Source organism: Monodelphis domestica, chromosome 4 (assembly GCF_027887165.1).
Source record: "Monodelphis domestica isolate mMonDom1 chromosome 4, mMonDom1.pri, whole genome shotgun sequence".
In the NCBI taxonomy this organism is placed as follows: Eukaryota; Metazoa; Chordata; class Mammalia; order Didelphimorphia; family Didelphidae; genus Monodelphis; species Monodelphis domestica.
In genome coordinates, this window is record NC_077230.1 from 263,229,702 (window position 1) to 263,254,649 (window position 24,948).

The 24,948-nt window shown below is 35.6% G+C and overlaps 1 protein-coding gene and 1 long non-coding RNA gene across 8 annotated transcripts in view; one reads left to right on the forward strand and one right to left on the reverse strand.

Annotated features, from left to right (window-relative positions):
- LOC130458722 (uncharacterized) overlaps nucleotides 1–7,468 on the reverse strand; it is a 43,574-nt gene extending 36,106 nt beyond the window's left edge. For both annotated transcript variants that reach the window (XR_008918109.1, XR_008918108.1), the window contains exon 1: nucleotides 7,344–7,468. This is a non-coding gene — a long non-coding RNA (uncharacterized LOC130458722). The remainder of the gene's footprint in view (nucleotides 1–7,343) is intronic.
- Nucleotides 1–24,948, forward strand: part of MTMR2 (myotubularin related protein 2) — a 118,170-nt gene that overhangs the window by 39,309 nt on the left and 53,913 nt on the right. For 3 of the 6 annotated variants that reach the window (XM_001367423.5, XM_007494986.3, XM_056825115.1), the window contains exon 2: nucleotides 16,342–16,447. The exons of 1 other annotated variant lie outside the window; for it this stretch is intronic. In XM_001367423.5, the coding sequence (XP_001367460.2) occupies nucleotides 16,342–16,447 (106 nt within the window). Of the gene's footprint in view, nucleotides 1–294; nucleotides 390–3,754; nucleotides 3,962–16,341; nucleotides 16,448–24,948 lie in introns of those variants that run through there. 2 more of the 6 variants (XM_016433902.2, XM_056825113.1) reach the window with 2 other exon arrangements.

Genomic DNA, 24,948 nt, shown 5'->3' on the forward strand with positions numbered 1-24,948 from the left:
TCCTTATTACAATATGTAGCACAAATAAAAAGTTAGTAAATACAAATATACACTATATATATGTGTATATATATATACATATATATATCTATATATATATAGTATTTAAATACATAGTATTTTAGGAGAGAAGACACCACTAGCATTTGGAGAATCAGTAAAGTCCTCATATGATGATGTTACTTTGCTTGAACGTTATCTTAAAGGAAGAAAGGGATCTCTATGAAATGTACATAAGAAAGAATTGAGGGCATTGTGAGATAGCTGGATGCCAAGGATTTGGAATGTTGAGTATCATTTGTAAGAAACAGAAAGAAGGCCAGTTTGGAACACAAAGTACAAGAAGGGAAGTAATGGCCCTTGAGACTGGAGAGATAGTTTGAAGTCAGGTGGTATGACTTTAAAAGATACACAGAGTTCCTCTATATTTTTTCCTAGAGGAAAGTAGGAAGCTATGGGAGTCAGTTGGGGAGGGAAATGGAATCATGTAATCAGATCTGTAAACCAGAGTGGGCCTGAATTAAGGGTGGTAGTTGATTGTGAGTGGTGAGAATGGGGTAAAATTTGAGGAGTGCTGTGAAGGTTGAAATGTTGTAAAGGTACTGATTATATATTTAGGGTGATAGAGAATGAGTTGCAGAGGTTATGTATTCAGGAGATTGAAAGGATTGCAATTCCTTTGACAGAAACAGGGAAGTTTGGAAGAGGGGACAGTTTAAGGGGAAAGACAATGGGTTCAATTTTAAGCATGTTGAGTTTAGACATCTTCAGAATATTGAGCTTGAAGTGTACAGTAGGCAACCTGTAATGTGGAACTGAAGGTGCAGGGGAGAGATTAGGCTGGATATTCTTTATACACTTGGGAGTCTGATCTGGATAGAGATGATAGATAAATTCATGGGAGCAGATGAGGTTATCAAGAGAGTATAAAAGGGACAGTATAAAAGGAGACCTTAGACAGAATTTTGGGAGAACAGAGTTTAGGTGGGATTCAACCTTCTGACAATTTTTTTTTTATGTTTATACCTTCTCTTCCTACCAAACATGGACATCACAACACACTGGTTGTACTAATCCCAATATTTGTGGCATTCATAATGAAAGAATCCCCCCATTTAATTCATTACTGCTTATTTTTTTTGGTGGCTATCTTAATTCTTTTATCCTCTCGAAAATTCTCTTTTGTGGCCTTTGGTCATCAATCAAAATGACATTACTTTATTAATAAAAAAAGATTTATTAATTGAGGCAAAGCCTTAGTCGCCAAAATGTTTACCTAAGATTGCCCCAGTGGAGGAACCATATAACTGTTTTTATCATTCTGGTATTCTTTCTTGTCTCCTAGTCCCTGAAGACCACTTTGGATCTCTAGCTCCTGTAAGTGTTTATATGGTGGTCTTCCTCCTAGATAGATCTATGTCTTCATCCTCTGACAGTACCACAGACCACAACAATTCTAGCTAAGTTTTTACTTAACCTGAGTAATATTCTTATATAGATTGATAACTCAGGCAATTTTTTACATATTTTGTGACAGTTATGGTCACTGTAGCCATGCTATTATCCTGACTTTGAATAACAGTTATATGGAATTCTCTTTTAGTGATTTAAAGTTCACGTTACCTGATTTTTAACTATTTACTTATAAAATATGAAGATCTGGCATAACAAGGCCTGATATAGTGTCTCTAGGAAATATGTAGAAAATTTGTTCTTGAATTGATTTGAATATCAGAGTTTTGAACCTTGGTTTCTTTCCCTTTTAAGTACTTCTTGAAAATGTGATTTATCAAAAAACAACATATTTTTACATTTCTATATTTGGTAGAATAGACGATTTTGGGGTGAAGGTTTTTTTAAATTTTACAAACTGTATTTTTGTAGCAGGTTTATAATTCTGTTATTATAATCTCGTTTCAAATTGGGATGCCTTGATAAGTGGTAGGGATCTAGCCAGATAGTGTAGAGGATAGAGTATAGGATTTGCAATATGGAATATCCAAGTTTGAGCTTTGCCTCAGACATTTAACTATGACTAGGTAACTCACTTAATGTAATTTAGTTTCAATTTCCTCTTCAGTGAAATGAGGGGATTGGACAAAGTAACCTTAAAGATCCCTTTCCAGCTCTAATCCTCTGTTCTGATATTAAGTGATATTTTTCTTGTTAGACACTTGTAATGCCTTCTGACACTGAAGTTTTAGAGTCTGAAAAAATTCATAACAATTTCCTAAACAAAAGTAGTTAGACTTGTTTGGGGGTATTTTGGGGGTAATTTGATGACTCTTCTTATTTCTTCAAGCTTTGTCTGTTTCAAAACTGATTCTTGAAAAGTTTATAAACCCTCTTCCCACTGAGTTTTTACTTTGATCTTGTTTTGGTGCCTCTTCTGCCCATTTAGCTTTCATCGTGAGAATGTTTCCTATTGATTCCATTCAGATTTTCTACCCTATCTCCATTTTTGTTTCCAATTTTTCTTGTTCTCCCTCTTACACTCCCTCTTTTCCTTAAAAGCACAACATAAGTAACATTTTCTATGCATGAAGCCTCTTCTGGTGTCCTCTGCCTCCCAGATTTCTATTTATATAATTATATCAGTATTGTTATCTCGATAGAATGTGAATTACTTAAGTGCAGAGGCTGTTTAATTTTTGTGTTTCTGTTTCTACTACTTTAGCCCAGAGTCTGATATATAGTTGGAGCTTATTGTTTGTAGATTGTTCAGTTTTTTACTGGGGTTAAATCTTTAATTTTACTGACACCAGATCTTCCTCAGCTGTTTTCAGAGTAGTAGGTTTAGCTTAGCTTATTGAAATTATTTTTTCTTTCCTTTATATAACTTCCCTTTAGGTTTTTTTAATCCATAATATTTCTTGCTTATTTTGTAGGGTTTTTTTTCCTGCTTGCTTATTTATTTATTTATTTATTCATTCATTTATTTATTTATTTATTCATTCATTCATTCATTCATTCATTCATTCATTTATTTATTTATTTATTTATTTATTCATTCATTTATTTATTTATTTATTTATTTATTTATTTATTTATTTATTTATTTATTTATTTATTTATTTATTTACTTATTTATTTATTTATTTATTTATTTATTTATTTATTCCTTTTCCTTACCAGAGAGATTTTTGTTTTCACTTGAAATTACTCTGTCTTTACTTGCTTCTGGACCTGTTTTACAGGCTTGCCTGTAAGCCCTTTGAAAATAAGTGATTGATTTTTGTCATCTTAGTATCCCTGGTCCCAAGTGTGGCACTTTGCACATAATAAGGGCTTTATAAATGTTTATCAAATCAAATTGAATTGAGACTCTTTGGTTGTTCACCTTCTTTCCTCTTCCTTCTGTCTGTGTTTTCTTTGGGGGTGTTTTTGTGTGGTAGAGAGTAGCAATTGAAGAAGTGGGCATTTAGTGATCTATATTACTGCCATTTTGCTGGAACTCTGCATCTCAGTGTTGCTGCTTTTGTCTTCTGGTTTCATTTGTAGCAAGTATGTTAATATAGATGCATTTCAGTTCAGTTCTTGTAGTAGTGCATATCAAGCACTCTTTGATTATGTAGAGAACTTACACTAAGAATGCTAAAAATTAAGTTAAACTTTGTAGATAATTTTGTTTATTTGTAGATGAAAAGTGTATAATTTTTTTTGCATTCTTCACTTCAGTTTTGTTTACTCCATTACCTCCACTGGGGTGGCTAAAAGAGATTGCCCACAACTATTTAATATTTGTATCAGTTTAATGGGTGTCATGGCTAAAGAATTCCTGTCTCTCTCCTCACTAATTTATAGTCCAGGTTTGCACAGACTATGGTGCTACCTGGACTTGAAGCTTTTCTAGCATGGTAGAATGTGCCAGACTGTTTTTGATGAGTATAGACCTTGAAATGCACAGTTCCCTCCCAACCATCCTGGAATACTGAAGAAAGATTTCTGTGGATGGCTAAACGTAAGATCTGAATGATTTTTTGCCTGACTTCTTTCAAACACCATGATTCAAAACAAGCCTTTTCTTACTTTGGTTTTTGATGTTTACATCAGTGTTATTATAGAAGTACATTATTGTTTTCTGCTGCTTTTCATTTTGGATATACAGTATTGTAAAATAAAATATTGATCAAAAAGAAGCCTCAGGGAGTTGTTTTTATCCAAATAACTAAAGCTCACCTCTGTAAGGGTTAGAACTTTATTTTTTGGTGGAAATTTTAAAAATGTATACTTTGTTTTCCTGGATTCTTAATATTCAATTATTGAGGTACACTATAGGTGAAATAAAAGATATAATTATAGAGGGGTAGAAACAGTGCTCTCTGCAGTGTCCTGAAAGTACTGTCTGGAAGAAATCTGGGAATAGACACTTCTCTTTATTTCATTTTGCCCCTTCTTCATTTTAAGGCTGGGGTGGAAACCTCCTGTTAATGGACCCAAAGAGCCCAAATATCTAGATTTTATCACTTAGGGCAGCTAGGTGGCACAATGGATAGATAGAGTACCTGGAGCCAGGAAGGATTTGAGTTCAAATCTAGACTTAGACATGATGATAATTAAACCTACTTAAGCTGATTTGGTCCCCTGGAAAGACTAATGAGAGAGAAAAGATTTTGGAGTACACCCATAAGGAGGCCAAATGTAAATGATAATCCAGTAAAGGAGGCAAAAGGAGCATTTTGGCAGATAGAAAGAGAATTAAGGGAAAATTATGTCACAGAAACACTGAGGGGAGAAAATATTGAGCAAAGGATAATTAGCAACTTCAGATATGAGAGAGATCAAGACACAGAAAGATTAAGAATAAGCCATCAGCTTTGGGATGGGGAGGATGAAGAATACTGTGGGGAAACTACAATGATGTAGAACAACTTCAAGATATTAGTAAAAGCTTATTTCAATTAAAAAAATTAAACCGTCAGATTTGGTGTTTCTCACGTGGTAATTTTGTAAGGAAAAACTTCAGTTGAGTTACGAAGTGAGAAGCCAAATTAAGAAATGGAGGCAATAAATATTGTGTTGAATGGCCAGTATTTTCCTGGGCTTTCTATTTCAAGTTATGTTAGACATCTGTCTCTTTTCTCAGTGATGATTTTTTGCACTATATCCTTTGCTTTTCATGAGGAAACTTATAATTCATACTTTTGTGTTATTCATATGTGTAGTATCACACATATATACCTATAATTCCTCTAACAATATATTCAGCTTATGTACACTTTACATAGATTTGCATATCAGCCACTCATCACATAGCCACCACTTTGGTGGAAACTTTTATCTCCTGTACCTGGACTATTGTTATAATATTCTGGGTCATTTCCCTTGCTGAGTTATCTCCCCATTCACATCCCCCACTCAGCTGCCAAAGTGATTTTTCTGAAGAATGGATAGTTCTGACTGCCCTCTGCTTTGTTGCCCTTTTCAATGAATGTTCATCAGTTTCTTTCACTGTTCAGAGTGACTGGGTTAACTTCCTTTCAGATCTAAATTCTTTAGTCTGACTTATATTCCTTCAACTTTATTCTGCCCTATTTAATATTTACTGCACATTTTCCCTGTATGCACTATACATTCAAGGTAGCTAGTGGATATGCTTTGTTTTTAATTCTAGTATAAGGCTTTGGCTGATTGACTTAATTGATATGGATTTGATATTTAAGAATCAAACATGGATTCATAGAATCTTTAGTAGGAAAGGACTTTGGAGTTCACCTTTCTTGTCCAAATAGGGCAGTTTTCTTTGGTGGCAAACAAATGTTTTCCTGACCCTTTCCAACTCCAAATAAGAGAGTTATACTTGTATCGGTATAAACTCAACATTTTTTTCCTGATGTGGATCATCTTAAGGATCATTAGCTTCAGCTTTATATAGAAAGTACATTCTTTTGTCAGACAATGTGAATTTTAAGTAAAACATTGTAATAGATGGTGGAAATGGGGAAGATTTATAATAAATGGAAAGGGAGGGTGGTAAAGAAATGATAGTCTTCCCCCTTCTAAAACTGCATTCAGCTTTATTCCACTGGATTCTGAGGAGGACTATTTGGAGAGATTATGGTGGTAATCTCTCGATCTTTAGGGAGAGAAGGTCATCTCTCTCTCTCCCCCCCTCCCCCTTCACTCTCAAGTTTTCCTTTAAAATTACTTAACTGAAATTTATTGAAGGGGAAACAAAAAGGTACAGGGCAGATTGAGGATAAGGATTTTTGTATTTAAGAAATGAAGGAGGAAGAAGGGATCTCTATCTAGCTAATATCCTTCCCCCCAAAGTCAAGTAGATCAAGTTTGGTTCATCCTGACCCTAGAATCTGATTCTTGTCTGTACAATAAGTCTCCTCAAGCTTAGATTTAAGGAGACAGATGGAAACTCTTCTTGTTTAGACAGATTATTTCCCAAAGTCTTATCCAATATGTTTATCTTCTGATGGGATCTGGGTTAGGAAATTCACAAAGAGAAGATCATTGGATCAAGAAGCCCAGTTGGAGCTACCTATCTGGACTATGGTGCCAGGCGGAAGTCCACTCCCAACTGTAGCTGAAGGGAGCTCCCTTTTCCAAAGTTCTGAATTCCTTTTCCTGTCCATCCCCTGCTGCTGTGGAATTCTGCAGCTCTCTCCTTTTTCATTTTTCTCCATGGTGTCAAACCTTCTCTCACAACATCCAAACACTGGCATCTTAAGTTGAAAAATTTATTCAAGTATTTTGCTGTAGTATTTCGGCCCCTTCCTTGGTCTTTTATCTATACCATTTTAGCTATATTATTTGTTAAACTTATTTTCCCACAATGAATTTCCTTTGCTAGGGAAAACATGGAATCTTGCATATAGCAAATATTGGATAAAAATATATTGACTGGTTAATCATCCCCTTTTTCATTTTGATATTTCTGTTCCAGAATTTTTACTTATTAAGGTTTTTGGAGGGTGTTGTTTTAAACAAAAATGAAATTTCCTCATGTCTATAGTCTCTTGAGTTACAAAAAAAGAGATAGGAACAATTCAATTTAGAGATAGTGTGGTATTGCTTCATTATCTCCTGCTGGATCTCAGTTTCTGTATCTAAAACGAAGGAGTTGGATCAGATGATCTCTAAGGTGTCGTCTGTTCTGATATGTAGGCTATTCTATAGTTACTATTGCTATTATTAATACTTTGAATGAAATTTTTTAATTTATAAAGTATTTTTCCATCAATTGTTTAATTAGATCTCCAGAACAATTCTGAGACAGCACAGGAAGATGTTTTTATATATTATTTTACAGTTGAAGAAACTGAAGCCCTGAACCTCACAGGCAACTTAACCAACCTCATACCTGAGCAAGAATCCCCTTTATTACATACCTGATGAGTGGTCATAATACCCTTTGCTTGAAGATGAAATCTGTTTCCTTCTGATTTGTCCAAATTTACACAGGTGAATCCAGGACCCAGCTCTTCTAATTCTGACTCCTCTGCTGATTTCACTTCTGACTCTGAACTTTATTTCCATTAGGCTACTTATAAGTCTGACCAAATTTTATTCTTAGCTATTCACGAATTGTTCTTGAATGAATGCCTTGGAAGCAAAATAATATAAACTAACCTCTGTCCTAGGCAATACATCTCTTACACTACTGGAATTTTTCAGTTATCTGGAAAGCCAAGTGCCAGTGTGCACCAGTTGGAAGGCTTTTCCAGAGCTAAGGTTCCCATTGTTTCCCTGAAAAATACAAAATGTGATGGTATTATCTCTGAAGCCAACACTAAGGTCATTTTGTGTCTCTTTTTTTATCTTTCAGATTTGTTCACTGACAAACACATGATGAAATGGGTAGTGTGCTTTAAAAAAAATTCTAAGCTATATTTTAGTTTTTATTTGGGTGTTAGCTTTCTATTTATGGAAATTTTAAAGCATTAAAACAATAACTTTTTTGTTTCACAGATGCTTTATGCACACTGTAGGCCTTTTATTGTTTTTAATAAAATTATAATAGAATGACTAATAGAGCATGAACGGTGCTTATGACACTGAAGTCTATTGTGTAAGTATTGAGAGCAAAATTTGCATTCCTAGAAAAGCGTATTCAGAGAGGGATATAGGACACATTATTTATTGCTGTTGGGGAAACATACTACATTTTCAGCTAAGGACATTAAAGAAGCTACCTTTGAAAAATGACATTTCTGTCCTTGGAATACCGAAGTCAAGTTGAATTGGCAGTAGGAGTCTATAAGTCAGGCAAGTAGTTTAGATACTATTTATAAAAATTACAGCCAATTAAACACTGCTTCACTTCTCCCTTCCCCCCAAAATAAATTCCTGACATTCTTGTCATATATTTACTAAAATTCACCTAATATATTGATATTTCCAGGGTTTTTGAATTGAATGGGTGATAACATTAAATTATTTGTTTCTCTCATTTTTAGAGGTGCCTTTCTATTTTTCCAAAGAATTATTATGAAGGGGTTGTTTAAAGAACTATAAAAATAGTAATATTAATAAAATCTGTTGATAATACTGATTTTTTTTCTTATTATATGTTTTTAAACTACTGTTCACTAAGTATTGCCATCAGTTATGTAGCAACAGTTCCATAATAGATGAACAAACGAATCTGTTTTCTGTCTTGCTTACAATGTAGATTTCAGACTTGTTTGATAGCACAGGTTTCTAAGTCCTCAGTAATTATAATTAGGGAGACTTGAGCTCAGTAGTTTTGAGTGTAGTACCCCAAGCCAGAGTGTGAAACAGATAGAAATAGATCCTTGCTAGCTGCATATTGCCTTAGAATAACGCAAATTAATATCTATATTGTATTAGATTTTTGTTTTGTTAAACATTTTCCAATTACATTTTAATTTGATTGGGGGAAAGAGGCCACACTTGAGAGTTTTGGGCTCCAAAGTTTGACCCCTCTGTACTAAGCTGATCATGTGGTAAGTAACTGTTTTTTTTTTACAGCCAGGCAGAATGAGAGACTCAAGCTCCCAGACAGACAGACAAAGAACTACAACTAGTTTGACTTTCAACAGGTCTTGTTCTATGTTGACATGACCTGAAATTTTGTTTGTATTGCTTTTATTAATGTAGAAAGGGACTAGGAAAGAACAAACATCGAACAAAAACTAAAGTGTAAAATAATAAATTTGTCTTTAAATGATGAACTTTCACCTAATGCCATTGCAAAGTATATCCTAATAGATTGTGTTTCAAAAGGTTTTTTGAAACTTGCAACATGTAATATATTTTCCCATAGAAATAGTGTTTTAAATGGTACATAGGTTCTTAGAATAATACACACAAATCCTTTTAACCAATATGTAGCTTAAAATGTTATATATTTGCTATGAAAAATAGTTAGAAAGCATTATTTTAACACTAATAATTAACCAAACTTGAAAAGCAGTACTTAAGAAGGGTTACTTAAAATGCTTCCCCCCCCCCATTCCCCTTAAATGTTGGTGCTTAAAAAAAGCAAACTTAATAGAGAATGAAAAAGTAAATAGTATATTCTATGGCACTTTGAAGACTTCTGCTTAAGAGCATTTTGAAATTAATGACATTATTCATTAGTATATTTAATTATGTGTCCTTAGTGGTCCCTCCTACTTGATAATAAGGTTTTTTTTTTGTTTTTTTTAACCCATACTTTCCATCTTGGAATCGCAGAAGAGTGGTAAGGGCTAGGCAGTGGAGGTTAAGTGACTTGACCAGGGTCAAGGACTTGACCATACAGCTGGGAAGTGTCTGAGGCTCGATTTGAACCTAGGACCTCTTGTCTTTAGGCCTGACTCTCAATCCACTGAGCTACCCAGATGCCCTCTTGATAATAAGCTTGAGAATAGGTTCTGCCTCTTACTCATCTTGGATTTTTTAACTATTTCAGGTAGCTGCTATTGCAATGAATAGAGTGGATAGTCCTGGGGTTGATACTAAGAAGGTCTGAGTTCCCACCTGGCCTTAGACATTCTAGCTGTGTGAACCTGGGCAAGTCTGTTTTGTCTCAGTTTCCTCAAATGTAAAAAGGGAATAATAGCAGCACCTACTTTATGGGGTTATTATGAGGTTTATATGAGATGTTTGTGAAAGTGTTTAGCTGTTTAGCATGGTATCTGATATAATGGGTCCTATATACTTATCCCCTTTGTAATAATTGGAATAATATTTCTACCCAGATATATATTTTATAAAGTTTATTAGGAAGGGGTAGACAATTATTCCTCTAAGTAACCTGACCGTGTGGTGCCTAGCCTGCATGTCCCTTTCCTCCCCCCACCCCCCCACCTGCCTCCTCTGCATCCGGACTTCTTCCTTCCTCATTCTCTTCTGCCTTCCCCCAATCCTTTCTTGATTATCCCCCAATTCCCTTGACTTTTATTGATGTACAGAACGTAGACTGACACAAAACCTGGTGCAACTAATTTGACTAGATCTATTTTTACTTTGGTGTTATCAGATATCATGATTGAGACTCCTGCCTTCTTTTTCTCAGTTGAGGCCCAATAGATTTGGCTCCATCTGCTTACTTTTACCCTATGTGTCTCTACCTTCCTCATGTGTATTTCTTGTAGACAGCATATGGTAGGATTTTATGGGTGAGTTCATTCTATTCACATTCAGAGTTATGATTACCACCTGTGTATTTCCCAGCATTTTGATTTCCACTCCTAGTCATGCCCTTTCTTCTTTCAGTATTTCCTTCTATACCAGTGTTTCGTTTTTAATTAGTCCCCCTAATTCCCATTCTTATTTTACTTTCCTTTCTGCCCCCCCCCCTTCTTATTCCCCTCTTATTTTCTTTACGGTCTTTTAAAATTACCTCGCCACCCTCTCCTTCCCTTGTATTGCTTCCCTCCCCACCAGTCCATTTATTATCCTTCTACTTCTCTATAGGCACAAATCAATTCTCTGCCCCAATGGATTTGATCTTCCCTCTTTTAGTCAATTTAAAAACATGTAAGAATTGAGTATTTCCTAACTCCAACCTCTTTACCCTCCTAGTGTATTGGTGTTCTCCCCCACTCCTGTCATATACTTCTTTATGACATATAAATTTATCCCATTTTGTTTCTTTTCCCATTTTTCTTAGTATTAACCTCTTTTTTTTACTGTCTCTATTTAACTAGCTATATATATATATACACACACATATATATATGTATATATATACATATATATACACACACATATATATATGTATATATATATGTATATATATACATACTGATACAAAAAACTACATACAATTTTTCAGGCCCTCAAGACTGTCTATGGGCCATTAAAACCCACCACCACTCCCTTGCTATCCTCTGACAGTGACACTCTCATAAAAGATAAAAAAGGCATCAGCAACAGGTGGAAAGAACACTTCAGTCAGCTTCTCAACCGACCCTCTTCAGTCGACCATAGCGCCCTTGACCAGATCCCCCAAAACCTCACCATTGAACAACTTGATGTCCCTCCTTCAATAGAGGAAGTCCAAAAAGCCATTAAAAAATGAGTGCAGGCAAGGCACCCGGTAAAGACGGGATCCCAACCGAGGTGTACAAGGCCTTAAAGGGAAAGGCATTCCAGCCATTCCACATAGTGCTGACCAGCATATGGGAAGAGGAAGACATGCCCCCAGAACTCAGAGATGCCTCCATCGTAGCCCTATACAAGAACAAAGGCACACGAGCAGCCTGTGACAACTACAGAGGCATCTCACTACTCTCCACTGCTGGAAAGATCTTCGCCCATGTTATACTCAACAGACTCCTGTCATCTGTTTCAGAGCAGAACCTGCCTGAATCACAATGTGGCTTCCGACCAGATCGCAGCACCATCGACATGGTCTTCATGGTGAGGCAAATGCAGGAAAAATGCCTTGAGCAGAACCTGAGTCTCTGCATTGTCTTAATAGACCTGACGAAGGCGTTCGACACAGTGAACAGGGACGCATTGTGGGTGATCCTCAGCAAGCTCTGTAGCCCAGCAAAATTCGTCAAACTGATCCAGCTCTTTCATGTCGACATGACAGGGGAAGTCCTATCTGGTGGAGAGACTTCCGACCACTTCAACATCTCCAATGGCGTGAAACAAGGCTGTGCCCTCACTCCGGTACTATTCAACCTATTTTTCACCCAAGTATTGCGACATGCTGTGATGGATCTAGACCTGGGCATCTACATCAAATACCGACTGGATGTTTCACTATTCGACCTTCGCCACCTGACCGCAAAAACAAAGACAACAGAGAGACTCATTCTGGAAGCTCTCTTCACAGATGACTGTGCTCTCATGGCCCACCAAGAAAATCATCTTCACACCATTGTGGACAGGTTCTCCACTGCAACAAAATTGTTTGGCCTGACTATCAGCCTCAGCAAAACAGAGGTGCTGTTCCAACCTGCACCAGGGAGGCCAACTAACCAGCCGTGCATTACAATCGATGGCACGCAGCTTTCTAACGTCAACACTTTCAAGTACCTGGGCAGCACCATCGCCAATGACGGGTCCCTAGACCACGAGATCAATGCCAGGATCCAAAAGGCCAGCCAGGCACTCGGGCGGCTGCGCTCCAAAGTCCTCCAACACAGAGGTGTAAGCACTGCGACGAAGGTCAAAGTGTACAACGCAGTGGTCCTCAGCTCGCTCCTGTAGGGTTGTGAGACATGGACACTGTACCGGAAGCACATGAAACAGCTGGAGCAATTCCACCAACGCTCCCTCTGGTCAATCATGAGGATCCGATGGCAGGACCGAATCACCAATCAGGAAGTCCTCGACAGAGCCAACTCCACCAGCATCGAAGTCATGGTCCTCAAAACCCAGCTACGATGGTCTGGACACGTCATCCGCATGGACCCACAGCGAATACCAAGACAGGTATTCTATGGTGAACTGTCAGCTTGACCCAGGAAATAAGGCTGACCAAAGAAAAGATTCAAGGATCAGCTAAAGTCCAACTTGAAGTGGGCTGGCATGACACCAAAGCATCTAGAACTCGCTGCCTCTGACAGAATCAGCTGGTGAACCCACATTAACCATACCGCCACCACCTTTGAAGATGAGCGACGTCGACATCTTGCCTCTGTGCGTGAACGCCGACTCCAGGCCACAACCACACCTCCCGTAACAACTGGCGTCCCATGCCCCATGTGCCACAAACTTTGCACCTCAGTCTTTGGACTTCAAAGCCACATGAGGGTACATCAATAGATGAAAACTCACAAAAAAAATAATCATTCTCGGTCACCGAGAGACTACCACTATATATCTGTATACATATTTATGTCTTGGCATTTTATCCTATACAGTTTGTCACTGTTCCCTCTAAGTATAATTCTTTTAGCTACCCAGGGGATAATAACAGTTTTTAGGAGTTACCAATATCCTCTTTTTATAGGGATACATATAATTTTAACTTATTGGGTCCCTTAAAAAGGTTTTTTTGTTTTGTTTTGTTTTGTTTTTGATTTTCCCCCTTTTCTTAGTTACCTTTTGATGATTATCTTGAGTTCTGTGTTTGGGCATCAAATTTTCTATTCAGGTGAGGCTTTTCTTTATGAATACTCGGAAGTCTTCTATTTATTTTTGGGAAAATCTCATCATGATTGTAGGATGGGGCTATGAACTCCCAAACCTCTATTTAAGGAGGGAGATCAGATTAGAACATTTCATATCTCACTTGATTGTACTACTTTGGAACTATTCTGATTTTTTTCATCCCAACCCTTTTTTGCTGAATATTCTTCAGCCTCCTCCCACCCCATTTTAGCTTCCTTTTCTTTGTTGTCTTCTTCTAGAAGATTGTAAAGTTCTAGTGTACTGAGGCTGTCTTTCTTTTTTGTTTGTATCCCTAACACTTAACACAATCCCTAGTGCCTAGTAGATACTTTGTGTGTGTGTGTGTGTGTGTGTGTGTGTGTGTGTGTGTGTGTGTGTGTGTGTGTATTGCTTGGCAAATATAACAGTGAAGTTGGTATGAAGTTTAAGAAAACTCTTACTAGATTTGGCACATAGATCATTGGTAAGGTAATGGAGTAGAATGAAGCACTAAATCCCCATTCTTGACACAACTATTCCAACAGTGTTCTAAGAAGAACACTTGACCAAGTAGCCATCAAGAAATTGAAGGAGAAACTACCGTGTGTATCTTTTTAGTTCAAGATCACAAATTTGACCTATAGTCAAGTGACCAGGGCAGGAACTATGGAACTGAGATGGGCTAGGATCATGGTAGTACCCCTGGTTTCAGGTTAGGTTGCAATACCCAGATCTGATCAAGGATTCCCAAGCCCAAATGAAGAACTCTAGGTGTCTCAAAGAGGTAGAGAATACAGATTTTACTGTCTAGAGCTCAGATATAGGCCAGCAGGGATCCTCAGAGCTAATTTGAGACGCAGACTGAGCAAGGCAAGAATGTATACTCAGAATCCAGAACCCAGAGCTAGTCCAGCAATGCAGAGTCTTCCAGAACAAATCATGCAAATACAGGGGTCTTCCAGAGGCTGGAATCTCAGATCTCAGAGTCAGACCCCAGATCTCCTAGTTGGTTTAGTAAATCTGGGATGCCAATAGCAAAAACTCTGGAAGATTTACTCAACCAAAACATAAAGAATTATTACGAAGCCAAAGATAGCCAAGGATCAAACAGTAAAGAGGAGAATAACTTTAAAATACCTATAAACAAAGCCTGAAAGAAAAATACAACTTTCCCACAAGATCAATTAATTCTTGAAAAAAATGATGCAATGATTAAAATGAGTTAAAATGGTATTATAAATAAAAAGTAATAGAGAAAGGAATAGAGAAAGAAATATGAAAGCTATGAAGAGAGAAGTAGAAATTTAGCAGCTTAGTTTAAAAAAGGTACAAAACCATACCAAAGTAACAAGACTCCTTGAAAATTAGAATACTCCAAACAGAAGTTGATAATTGTATGAGAATGTAATAAATATTAAAGGAAAATGAAAAATTGAACAAAAAGAAGAAAATATTAAGGCATCTCATATTAAAAATTTCTTAGCTGTAAAACTGATATTTCAGAGATAATTTCAGAATCATTGGACTATCTGAAAACCATGTCCAAAACATAGACAAGATATAATGAATGAATTGGGTATAGCAATACTTATTTATAATCTCTATTACTAGGGAAGACTGACACTTGAGTTTGAGGTTTCTGAGTTGCAGTAGGGCTAAAATTGATGAGATATCCTTAGGAAGTCTGGCAGAAGAATAAGTCCTTTGGATCAGGCATTGCTTAAGTAAGGGCAGGTTGGTTCAGAGCATATTAAAGCTTCTGTGCTTACCTTCATTGGGATTGGGCTCATCGAAACATAATAAAATCATTCACATGCACTCCATCTTATGACTCACAGTATGAGCCTTGTTAACATTATAGATCTCTCAACTATGGACATTTTCATTGGCAGCTGCCCTTGTCCTTAGAATTCTGTTTCTCCACATCTGGGCTTCCTTACCTTTCTGAGATTATCACCAATTTATCTAGTATATCTATGTCTGTGTCTTTTTTATCCATAGATGTTTACATTTTGTCTCCCCAATTAGGTTGTGAATTCCTTTAGAGCAGATGCTTTAAAAAACAAAACAAAACAACTCTTCTTTGTATCCTTAGCACTTAGCACAGTGCCTGCCACATAGTAGGCATTTAATAAATGATTTTTGACTTGTTCGAAGTGACTTGAAGATTAGAGGGAAAGTGGAGGGCTGATAATATTAGGACATGTGGTAGGAAAAGATGGGAGAAGAGTTTAAAATATATAGAGGGATTTGGACTTAGTGAGAAGAGTTGTCCCTAGAATAAAAAGGAAATAGTAGAACTAGTGTAGTGAAGTGATTCCAGGATGAGAAGGTAGTTTATGGTCTATTTCAGGTTATTTCTACTTATTTAAGGAGATAATATCTTGAAAAATCTGATTTAAAAAATCATAATTTACCTATTCCTAATTTCCTTCTCAATTTTTATAAATACTTATTTTATGCTATAGGAACTTAGAGATGGAAAAGATTCATTATGAATTGATTAGCAATAACTGATAAATTGACTTTGAAACAAGAATGGGGTTTGGATTGTTAGAAATAAGAATGAATATTATGAAAGAAATATGTGGTGTTTGTAGAATAGCCTGAGGAAAGAAATGAAACAAATATGATAGAAGTTATGAATAGTGTCCTGACAAAAACTGAGTAAAGGGTCTTTGTTGGGAGACACTGAAAAAAATAGAAAAATAGACAAGGTGAGACTATATGATGGAATTGGAAAGAGTATTTTAGAATTTTCATATATTAGAAATATTGTATTATCTATGATACTTCTTTCAAAATCTCTCTTTTTTTTAAATTTTGTAGTGCCTCTACCTCTCATTCGGACCATTCAGCACATATAAAATCAGCCTCTGTCATATCTTCTGATTCTATTTCAACTTCTGCAGACAACTTTTCTCCAGACTTAAGGGTATGTACTCTTATTTTTTAAAGTTTTGATCAGTTAGCTTAAGTTGATCAGTTGTTGATAACTATACTCTTATGAGCTTAAATTTAACATTTAAGCCAAAGGGATCAAACTTTCTGTCTGGGTTTGACCTGCAAAACTACCCAGTGTAGCCCAAACCAGATTAAAATGTAATTGGGAAGTATTTAACAAAACAAATACAAATATAATACATATTCCTCTAAGGAGTAAATAAGTTTTTTTAATAAAAGTTTGGACTGGATTATTTAAGAATAGCATCACCAGGAATTTAATTTATTCCAAAGAGATTTATTTATAATTTATTTACAAAATATAGAAAGAGTGAAGTAAGAAAATTAGAGCGAGGATAGGGTAAGATAGCTAGCCTAAGTACTAAGTAATTTACTCTCGGCCCCTGGCCCAATCCGGGCAGGGAAAGTTAGTCCTTAGCCAGAGAGGACTCGGCAAAGCCGAGGACCTGGGGAAGTCTCTCTCAAGAGGTAAGTCTCTCCTGAGGCTAGTCTCTTCAGAAAATCCAGGACAAGAGTCAGTCTTTTTTCACTCACCACATGTCAGTCCAAAGGGTAGAGATTCAAGGACAGTCTTACCACGTACAGGGTTTCAAGTCCAGTCAGCAGATTCTTCACCAGCCTCCAATTCAAATGCAGAACTCCAGAAGAAGACAAATCCAAGTAGAACTTCACTCAGGAAGTTGTAACTCCCTTTTAAAGTCACTTTCTTTTACATCACTTCCTGTGTCTTGAAATAGAAAGGGATAATCTGTGAAAACTATTTCTTGTTGTTGCCAACTTGAATGTACTCTGGCTTACTAGAGAGAGCTGCTACTAATATGGGGACACACCTGCCTATTTGTAATGGAGATAGAAGTACTTTGAGATAGAGATACTGAGAAATGGAGGGATGCTGCTACAGGGGAGTGCTGCCTATTGATCCCTACTGATGACTAGTAGATCAATCTATTCCCTCACCTTCTCCTCCCTTCACCCCCTCTCTTTCCATCCTCTCCTCTCTTCCCCTCCCCCTTGTCATTCAGTCTCCTTTCTATGTAACTCAAAGATGACTATGAGGTTTAGAGAAACTGCTCTTGTTCTCTTTCTCAGGTAAAGAGGTTTATTGGAAACAAACAGGATGGGAATTGAGGTGAAGGGGATAGGCATGTCCCTAATCTATAAGGAGAATTTAGGAGGGTTATGGAAATAGTCAGTCTTGTCACAATTGTGACTCAGATAGACAGTTAGAGAGATGGAGGACAACTGTTTGAAATCTTCTTTCTTCTTCACAAAGCTACCAAGGTCTCTCAGCCTAATTTCAGAAGCCCCCCTCAAGGGTCCTTTAGCCTGGGACAAAAGCTAACAAGATCAGTTCAGCTTCTTTCACCTCAGCCAGCCACCAAGAAAAGTCTCTCCTTCAGCCTGACCCCCAGAGAGAGCAGAGGTTTCTCCTTTGGACAGATAGCCCAAAGCCAAGCCAGACCCCCAAGGGTCCTTCAGCCAGCTTCAACTGCCTTCTCTTGGGAACATTCCGTTTGGAACCTTCTCCTTGATTTTGCGGATCAGGTCCCTAGCTTGTTTCTTGCATCTTGGCTTGTGCTGCAAAACGTCTCTCTCTTCAAGTCTCTACCACAGCCTTCCCCTAATTTTATGTCTACCAATCACAGTTGAAACTTTTGTCCCTTGCGCTATTGCACACGTGAATCACAGACCTTCCCACTAAATGATTAAGTGGAATGTTTACACTTTTGGTGATTAAATATAAAAATGGACAGGGGAGGAAATTCAATTTTCATAATCAGGGGAGAGTTAATTTCATTTTCACAATCAGAGGAGAGTTAAATTTAATCTTTACATACCACTGGCCTAAACAGCTTGTCAGAGAGATGGAAAAAAAAGAGGAAGACTGAGAAAAGTCCATTTAATTTGACAATTAAAGCATCATTCCTTATAACTTCATTTCATTTGAGTGATAAGGTTAGAAGTCAGTTGGCAGAGGATTTAGAAAAGGAAGAGAAAGCACTGAAAGTAGATGCCTTTTTTCAAAGATTTTATTGAGGAAGAAAGAAGGAGAAAGATTAGGATAGTATCTGAGACTGCTGAGATAGAGTGAGGATTTTTTAAGAATAGGGGAAACTTGGGTGTACTTATATGCTCTAGGAATAAGTAGGTAAGGACAGACAAGATTGGAGAGTGGGGGATGATAGTGGGAACATTTTGATGGAATATTCTAAGTAGAATATGGGTTTAACAAGTAAGTACATCAAAGTTTCTAAGTATTATCCACTTTTAGTTAATAGGGAAGTCTAGTGCTACGTTGTTCAGGAGGTTTTTCTGTGCTTTCTTATTTTTAAAGGCAAATGTAAGTGTCAACAGGATGTTTTTCATCTTTGTTTTCCATGTGACACCGAATACAATCCTTTCCAATGTTTTTTGAATGAATAGATTAAATATAAGATTATAATATATTTTGTGAATAATGTTTTCATATGCTATATTAGACTTAACATTAATGGGTAGGAATCCCTTTGTAAAATAAAATACAAAATTTTAAAATCATTCTTACAAAACTTCAATGAGTACAACCTTTTGAAAAGCATGTCATATTTTATTAAGGCCATTTATCAGGTTTTCTGATTGTGTACAAGATATCTTATCAAAAGGTTGATGTTTTAAAATTGTGGACACCCGTGTTAAAGAATTTTTTATTTATAGGATTTCTTGTATCCATAGGGACAAAATACTATTAGTACAGGTTGTGGATTATAGCAAAGACTTGCTTATTAGTCTTTTGTTGAACTGGTTGTTAAAGTGCTATTAGGGTACTAATTAAAATGGAAATTTACCCACATTACTGGTTTCTTCTGGCTAGCATATCTTACTATTGAAAGAAGTCTTATACAGATAGATGATAGTAAATGTGTTTTTGAAAAGACAGGCAAATCAAATTATAACAAATTGACTTGTATTTCCCCAATATCACTATAAGCATTTAAAAATGATATTTTTATTGCTCAAGGAAAATATTACTTACCAGGTTTGTGAATTTGCACTTAAGACTTTCCTAAAGTCCTTTTACAATTACAGTTTTGGGTCAGTAAATATGTCTTCATTCATGCCCAAACTATTCCTTTTGTGATTTATTCTCTAAATCTATCATTTAGGAGAAATGGAAACTTGTATAGTTGAATTTATTTTAATTTATTTTCCTTTCTTGGGCATTTCTGATTAAAGTCAGGCTTTTAAAAGCTTCATAAAAACATTTTCCTTCTTTTTTAAAAAAACTTGGGCCTTGGTCTTAATTGCAGTGTGCTTTCCAATATACTGTTGCTTGGTAAAATGAAAAATTAAAATCAGTCAACCAAGCAATTTTTTTTTTTACTTTGTAAGGTCTATAATTTTACTTTGTAAGGTCTATAATTCAGTTCCCATATGAATAAAATTCAAAATCGAATGGAATTGGCAGTGTCTCTTACATCCTTTTTTCCTTTATTCTAGATTTGTCTGCTTGATCTCACAAATTAGAGATTTGATAAACAGTGAAACATTTTGGGTTTTGTTCTTAACCATCTGTCCCTGTTTTAAAATACTTAATAGAATTTGGCCAGGCAGGACTCTAAAAAAGGTGTCTTATATTTTGCATATTTTCTCCAGAAAGCAAAGGCCAGATTAAATTGGATCATTTCTTTGAGTGTATGCTAATGAATAAGGTAGAGGGATGTAAAAAGAATCATTATGTAAATTTAGTTAGAATCTTCAGCATGATTCAGAGATTTTAGCTTTTAAAGAAAAAGGAAAGACAGTAATTGGCTTTCTGACTATGAAATGGCTAAATTTTCATTCACTGCTAAAAATCTTTTTAACCTTTAAGCTTCCATTTTATGTTTGTACTATTGGAAGTAAAAAATAGTAGAAAATGTGATAATAAAATTGTTCAAGTTGAATATATTTAATATACATGGTTTATTTCAAAATAAAATATTTCTTCTCTGTTCAAATGCCTCTCAGTCAACTTTTTGTAATGCTCCATTTATGGCATGTTAAAATTAATTTATGTCATGTGAACAATACAGTTCCAAGTCTATTCAGAAGTACGTAGTGATGAAAGATCTATTAAAACCAAATCATTACAATGAAATTACATGACAGTCATTGCTAAAGTAGTAAGTTTCATATAAGTGGAAAATATAAAAGATAGTGTTTGTCTTGATAAAGTTTTAACTTGACATTTCACAAAATGCTTATCAATAGAGCAACATGGAGAATGCTTGTCTTGGAGTCTGATTTGTGGTTGGGTTCTAATCTATGTGATCCTTTATGTATGAGACTTTATGTGAATCTCACCAAGTATATTTAAGAAAGAGTTTTAAAAATGTAATCACTTTAAATGTATAAGATGGTATTAATTGTTGACAGACACCTCAAACAATATAATGTGAATGGAATGGAATTGAGTAGTTAAGAATAGCCACAGTCTTAGCATCATAAGATCATAGAATGAGAATCTGAAAGGAACTGACCCAGCCACCTTTACATTTTATGGAAAAACTGATGGCCAAGAAAGCAAATAATTTGATCAAGGTCTAATAGGCAACAATGATCAGAGAAGATAATGTTTCATTTTTGAAGGAAATATCAAATATCAATCAATCAATCAACAAGAGTTGCTTTTTTTTAAACCGTTACCTTCTGTCTTAGAAAAACAATACTAAGTATTGGTTCCAAGGCAGAAGAGCGGTAAGGGCTAGGCAAAGGGAGTTAAGTGACTTGCCCAGGATTACACAGTTAGGAAGTGTCTGAGGTCATATTTGAACCTAGGACTTCCCATCTCTAGGCCTGGCTCTTAATCTACTGAGCCACCCAGCTGCCCTCAATCAAGAAAAGTTTATTAAATGCCTACTATGTGCCAGACTCTGTTTTAGGTACAGGGGTACAAAACAATGAATGAAATAATCTCTACTCACAAGGAGTTTGCCTTCTAAAGGGAGACAAGTATATTCATAAATATATTTAGGGGTCAGCTAAGTAGCTCATTGGATAGAGAGTCAGGCTGGAGTTGAGAGGGCCTGGATTTAAATATGGCCACAGACACTTCCTAGCAGTGTGACCCTGAGCAAGTCACTTAAACCCAGTTGCCTACCCCTTATTGCTCTTCTGCCATAGAATCGATACTTAGTGTGCGTTGGAATCGATACTTAGTATCACTTCTAAAATGGTAGATTAGGGCTTAAAATCTTTTAAAAAAAATAAGCATATTTTGAATAAATAAAAAAGTGTAAATACAAAGTAATTAAGTACAAGGAAGTTTGAGAGAGGAAGGCCATTGTGTATTTCTCTTCTCAGTCTGTGAACAGGTTAATAATTTTATAAATATCTTGAATGGTAGACTACAGAATATACACAGTTTGTAGAGGAATCATAGAGTTTATGAAATGCGATGGATAAATGAGATAGGGAATCCTTCCCTGGAGACATTTGTACACTAGGTAATTTATAAAGACTATTATTATGTTTTTTAAAAATTATCTTTAATTTTATTTTTAAATACTTGTAGATTTGTGCAGAAACAATTCTAAACTACTCTAAATGGGATGACAAATTTGTCTTTCTTATGTATACCTGCCAAAATTTTCAGATAGGAAGAGTTGGAAGCTTTTTGGTTACAAATTTTGTTTGAATTTAAGGAAGCTGAGATGTTGTCCCGTGATTAAAAAAAAAAGTTACTAGGACCACCACCATTATCCACATAGTTTTTGAAGAAAATGTGAGAAACTTGACAACTGCGACAAAGATAATATTCTATGGTTTGTCTAAACTGATCTTGGAACAAGACTAGAACAAATTACATGTTGTTATATTAAGATGAAGTCTACCTCATAGGCATTCAGTTTACGATGAATCCTGGATTGGAGAATGGTTTCAAAAAGTATGGTATGTTTATGTAATAGAATGTATTATTGTACAGTTGGAAATGATAAACATGAAAAATTCAGAGAAATGTAGTAAGATTTGCATGAAGTGTTGCTGAACAAATCTAATGAATAATATATATGTATGTATGTGTATATACATATATATATATAATGACTGAAACACTGTAAATGAAAAAAAATCACTAAAGGGAAATTTAACTCTAAATAATTGAAAAAAACTAGTGATCAGTCCCAGAGAATAGATAATGAGAAAAACCTTAGAGCAGAGGAGGAGACTGCTAGGACAGAATAGTATATTCATTGTCAGATAAGAATTCTGTATGGATTGTTTTTGCTTAATTGCTTTCTTTCTCACATGGGAAAGACCATTCTGGGGAGAGTAACTATGAAATTACTTTGATATAAATATAAAAGGCATGAATAATGTATATTAAAAAATAAAATGAGAAATTGAAGTTGAATAGTTCTTTTGATCCCATTGTTATTTAATTCATTATATTGTGACCCTGTGAGGGCAGATCTTTTATTACTTTTTGTAAACCCAATTCTTAACAGTGCCAGGCACATAGTAGGCACTAAATAAATGTTTACTGACTGAGGAATTGATTCAGAATTGTTATTAACCTGGAGGGAACTCCAGGTATAGAAAATTCTATCACTTATACAAATAGGAAACGTGTCTTATAAAGTTTTAGAGAATGTTCTTCAGGTAGGAGAGCCTTCTTGGCACAATGTATTTGCTAGGGCTAACCTTGGAAATTTTAAGTCTGGGTACAAGTCATTTTACTTCTTAGTGACTTCAGAAGACTCTTTGAAACTATAAAGTGAAGATTAGCATCCTGATTGTATAAGTGAGATTTTTTATACTTGTCCATTATAGAATAGAGCTCTTGAGTCCAGACTCAGGAAGAGTCGAGTTCAAATTCAGACTCAGACATTTATTAATTGTGTGACCTTAGACTAGTAATTTGAACTCTGTTTAAACCTCCTCAATTTCCTCAGTTGTAAAATGGGAATACTAATAGCATCTACCTCCCAGGGTTGTTACAAGAATAGAATGAAATAATATCTGTAAAGTTCTTTACAACCTTAAATCAATATAAAAATGGTAGTAGTTCCTATCATCATGATTATCAATCAGCAGGCTATTATAATGAGATGGTAATTTGGTCACTATCTAATAACAATCAAGGTTGGGATTAAAACTCCAATATTGATCCTAATCTCTTACTTTTTTTTTGAGATTAGACAAAATAAAAAACCTCAACAACCCAATGGAAATGCTTAATGTACAAGACCTAGTGCTAATTGTTGAATTTCTTTCTATTTTGCTCCTAATGTTAGTTGATTTTTTAGAGTAGTCTTTTTATTCTTTTGTTTAGTTCTAAATACTTTTAGATATGCAAAAAAGTTGTCCACATTAGCCATGTTCTTTCTCAAATATGCAAGATTAAGAGAGAAAGAGAGAAAAAAAATGTTTCAACTCACATTCTGTATCTGTTTGCCCCCTGGAGTGAATGTGAGTCTATCAGAATTGTGGTGGGTTATTGTGTTTATCAGTTACTACATCTCTCAAAGTTGATTATCTTTACAATACTGCTGTTGCTGTATAGATTGTTTTCCTAGTTGTGCTCATTTCACATTGTATCAGTTTTTCTGAAAATCCCTGTCATTTTTTAGTGCACTGCATCACATTCATATACCATAACTTGTTTAGCCATTCCCCAGTTGATGGGCCTTCCCTCAGTTTCCAATTCTTTTGACACCACAAAAAAAGCTAATATTAATATTTTTGTACATATGGTTTCTTTTCCTTTGATCTCTTGGGGTTGGGGAGGATTATAGCACTAGTAGCATTTTTTTTTTCTGAGTAAAAGGCATGTACAATTTATTCACCTTTTGGGAATAATTCCATATTGGGCATAATTCCAAATTACTTTCCAGAGTGCTTGGAATAGTTCACAGCTCCTCTCTTACTTTTCTATTATATTGTGCTGTTATTTAAAGATAGTTCATTTCACTATTTGAAAATTGTGATGCAATTTTTCCTAATTTCGTAGTTTTACTTTTCCTGAAAACTCTTAGACAACGCATAGACATGCACACACACACAGACACACATACACATGATTATTGCCCATGTAGTTATGTATATATCTACTAGGGTTTGTTTAAGTGCAACTTGCAGTAAGGGGTGATTAGATATCTTTGTAATCTTGGCCATTGCTCTTCAAGGTAGACTTTGATTCCTGTCTATAGGGGTATAAGAGATTTAGACCATGCAGTTGATCCACTTTGTTCTCCTCATAGAGGAGATACTAGACCAGAATTACATCTGTCTGCCCTTCTAAATACTGCTAGTTTAGGGGAAATTATTTTTAGTTTCATACATTTAACTGATTACTATCCCTTACCAGGGAGGGAATGCCCTAAGTTATATCTAAGGACTTGACTTCTTGCTTACCAAATACTAATTATGCAAAATTAACAAATAGTAAATAGTGAATAAACCCATTGATCCAACCTGAAAGCAAGCAGAATTTAGAGAGTTACATAGATT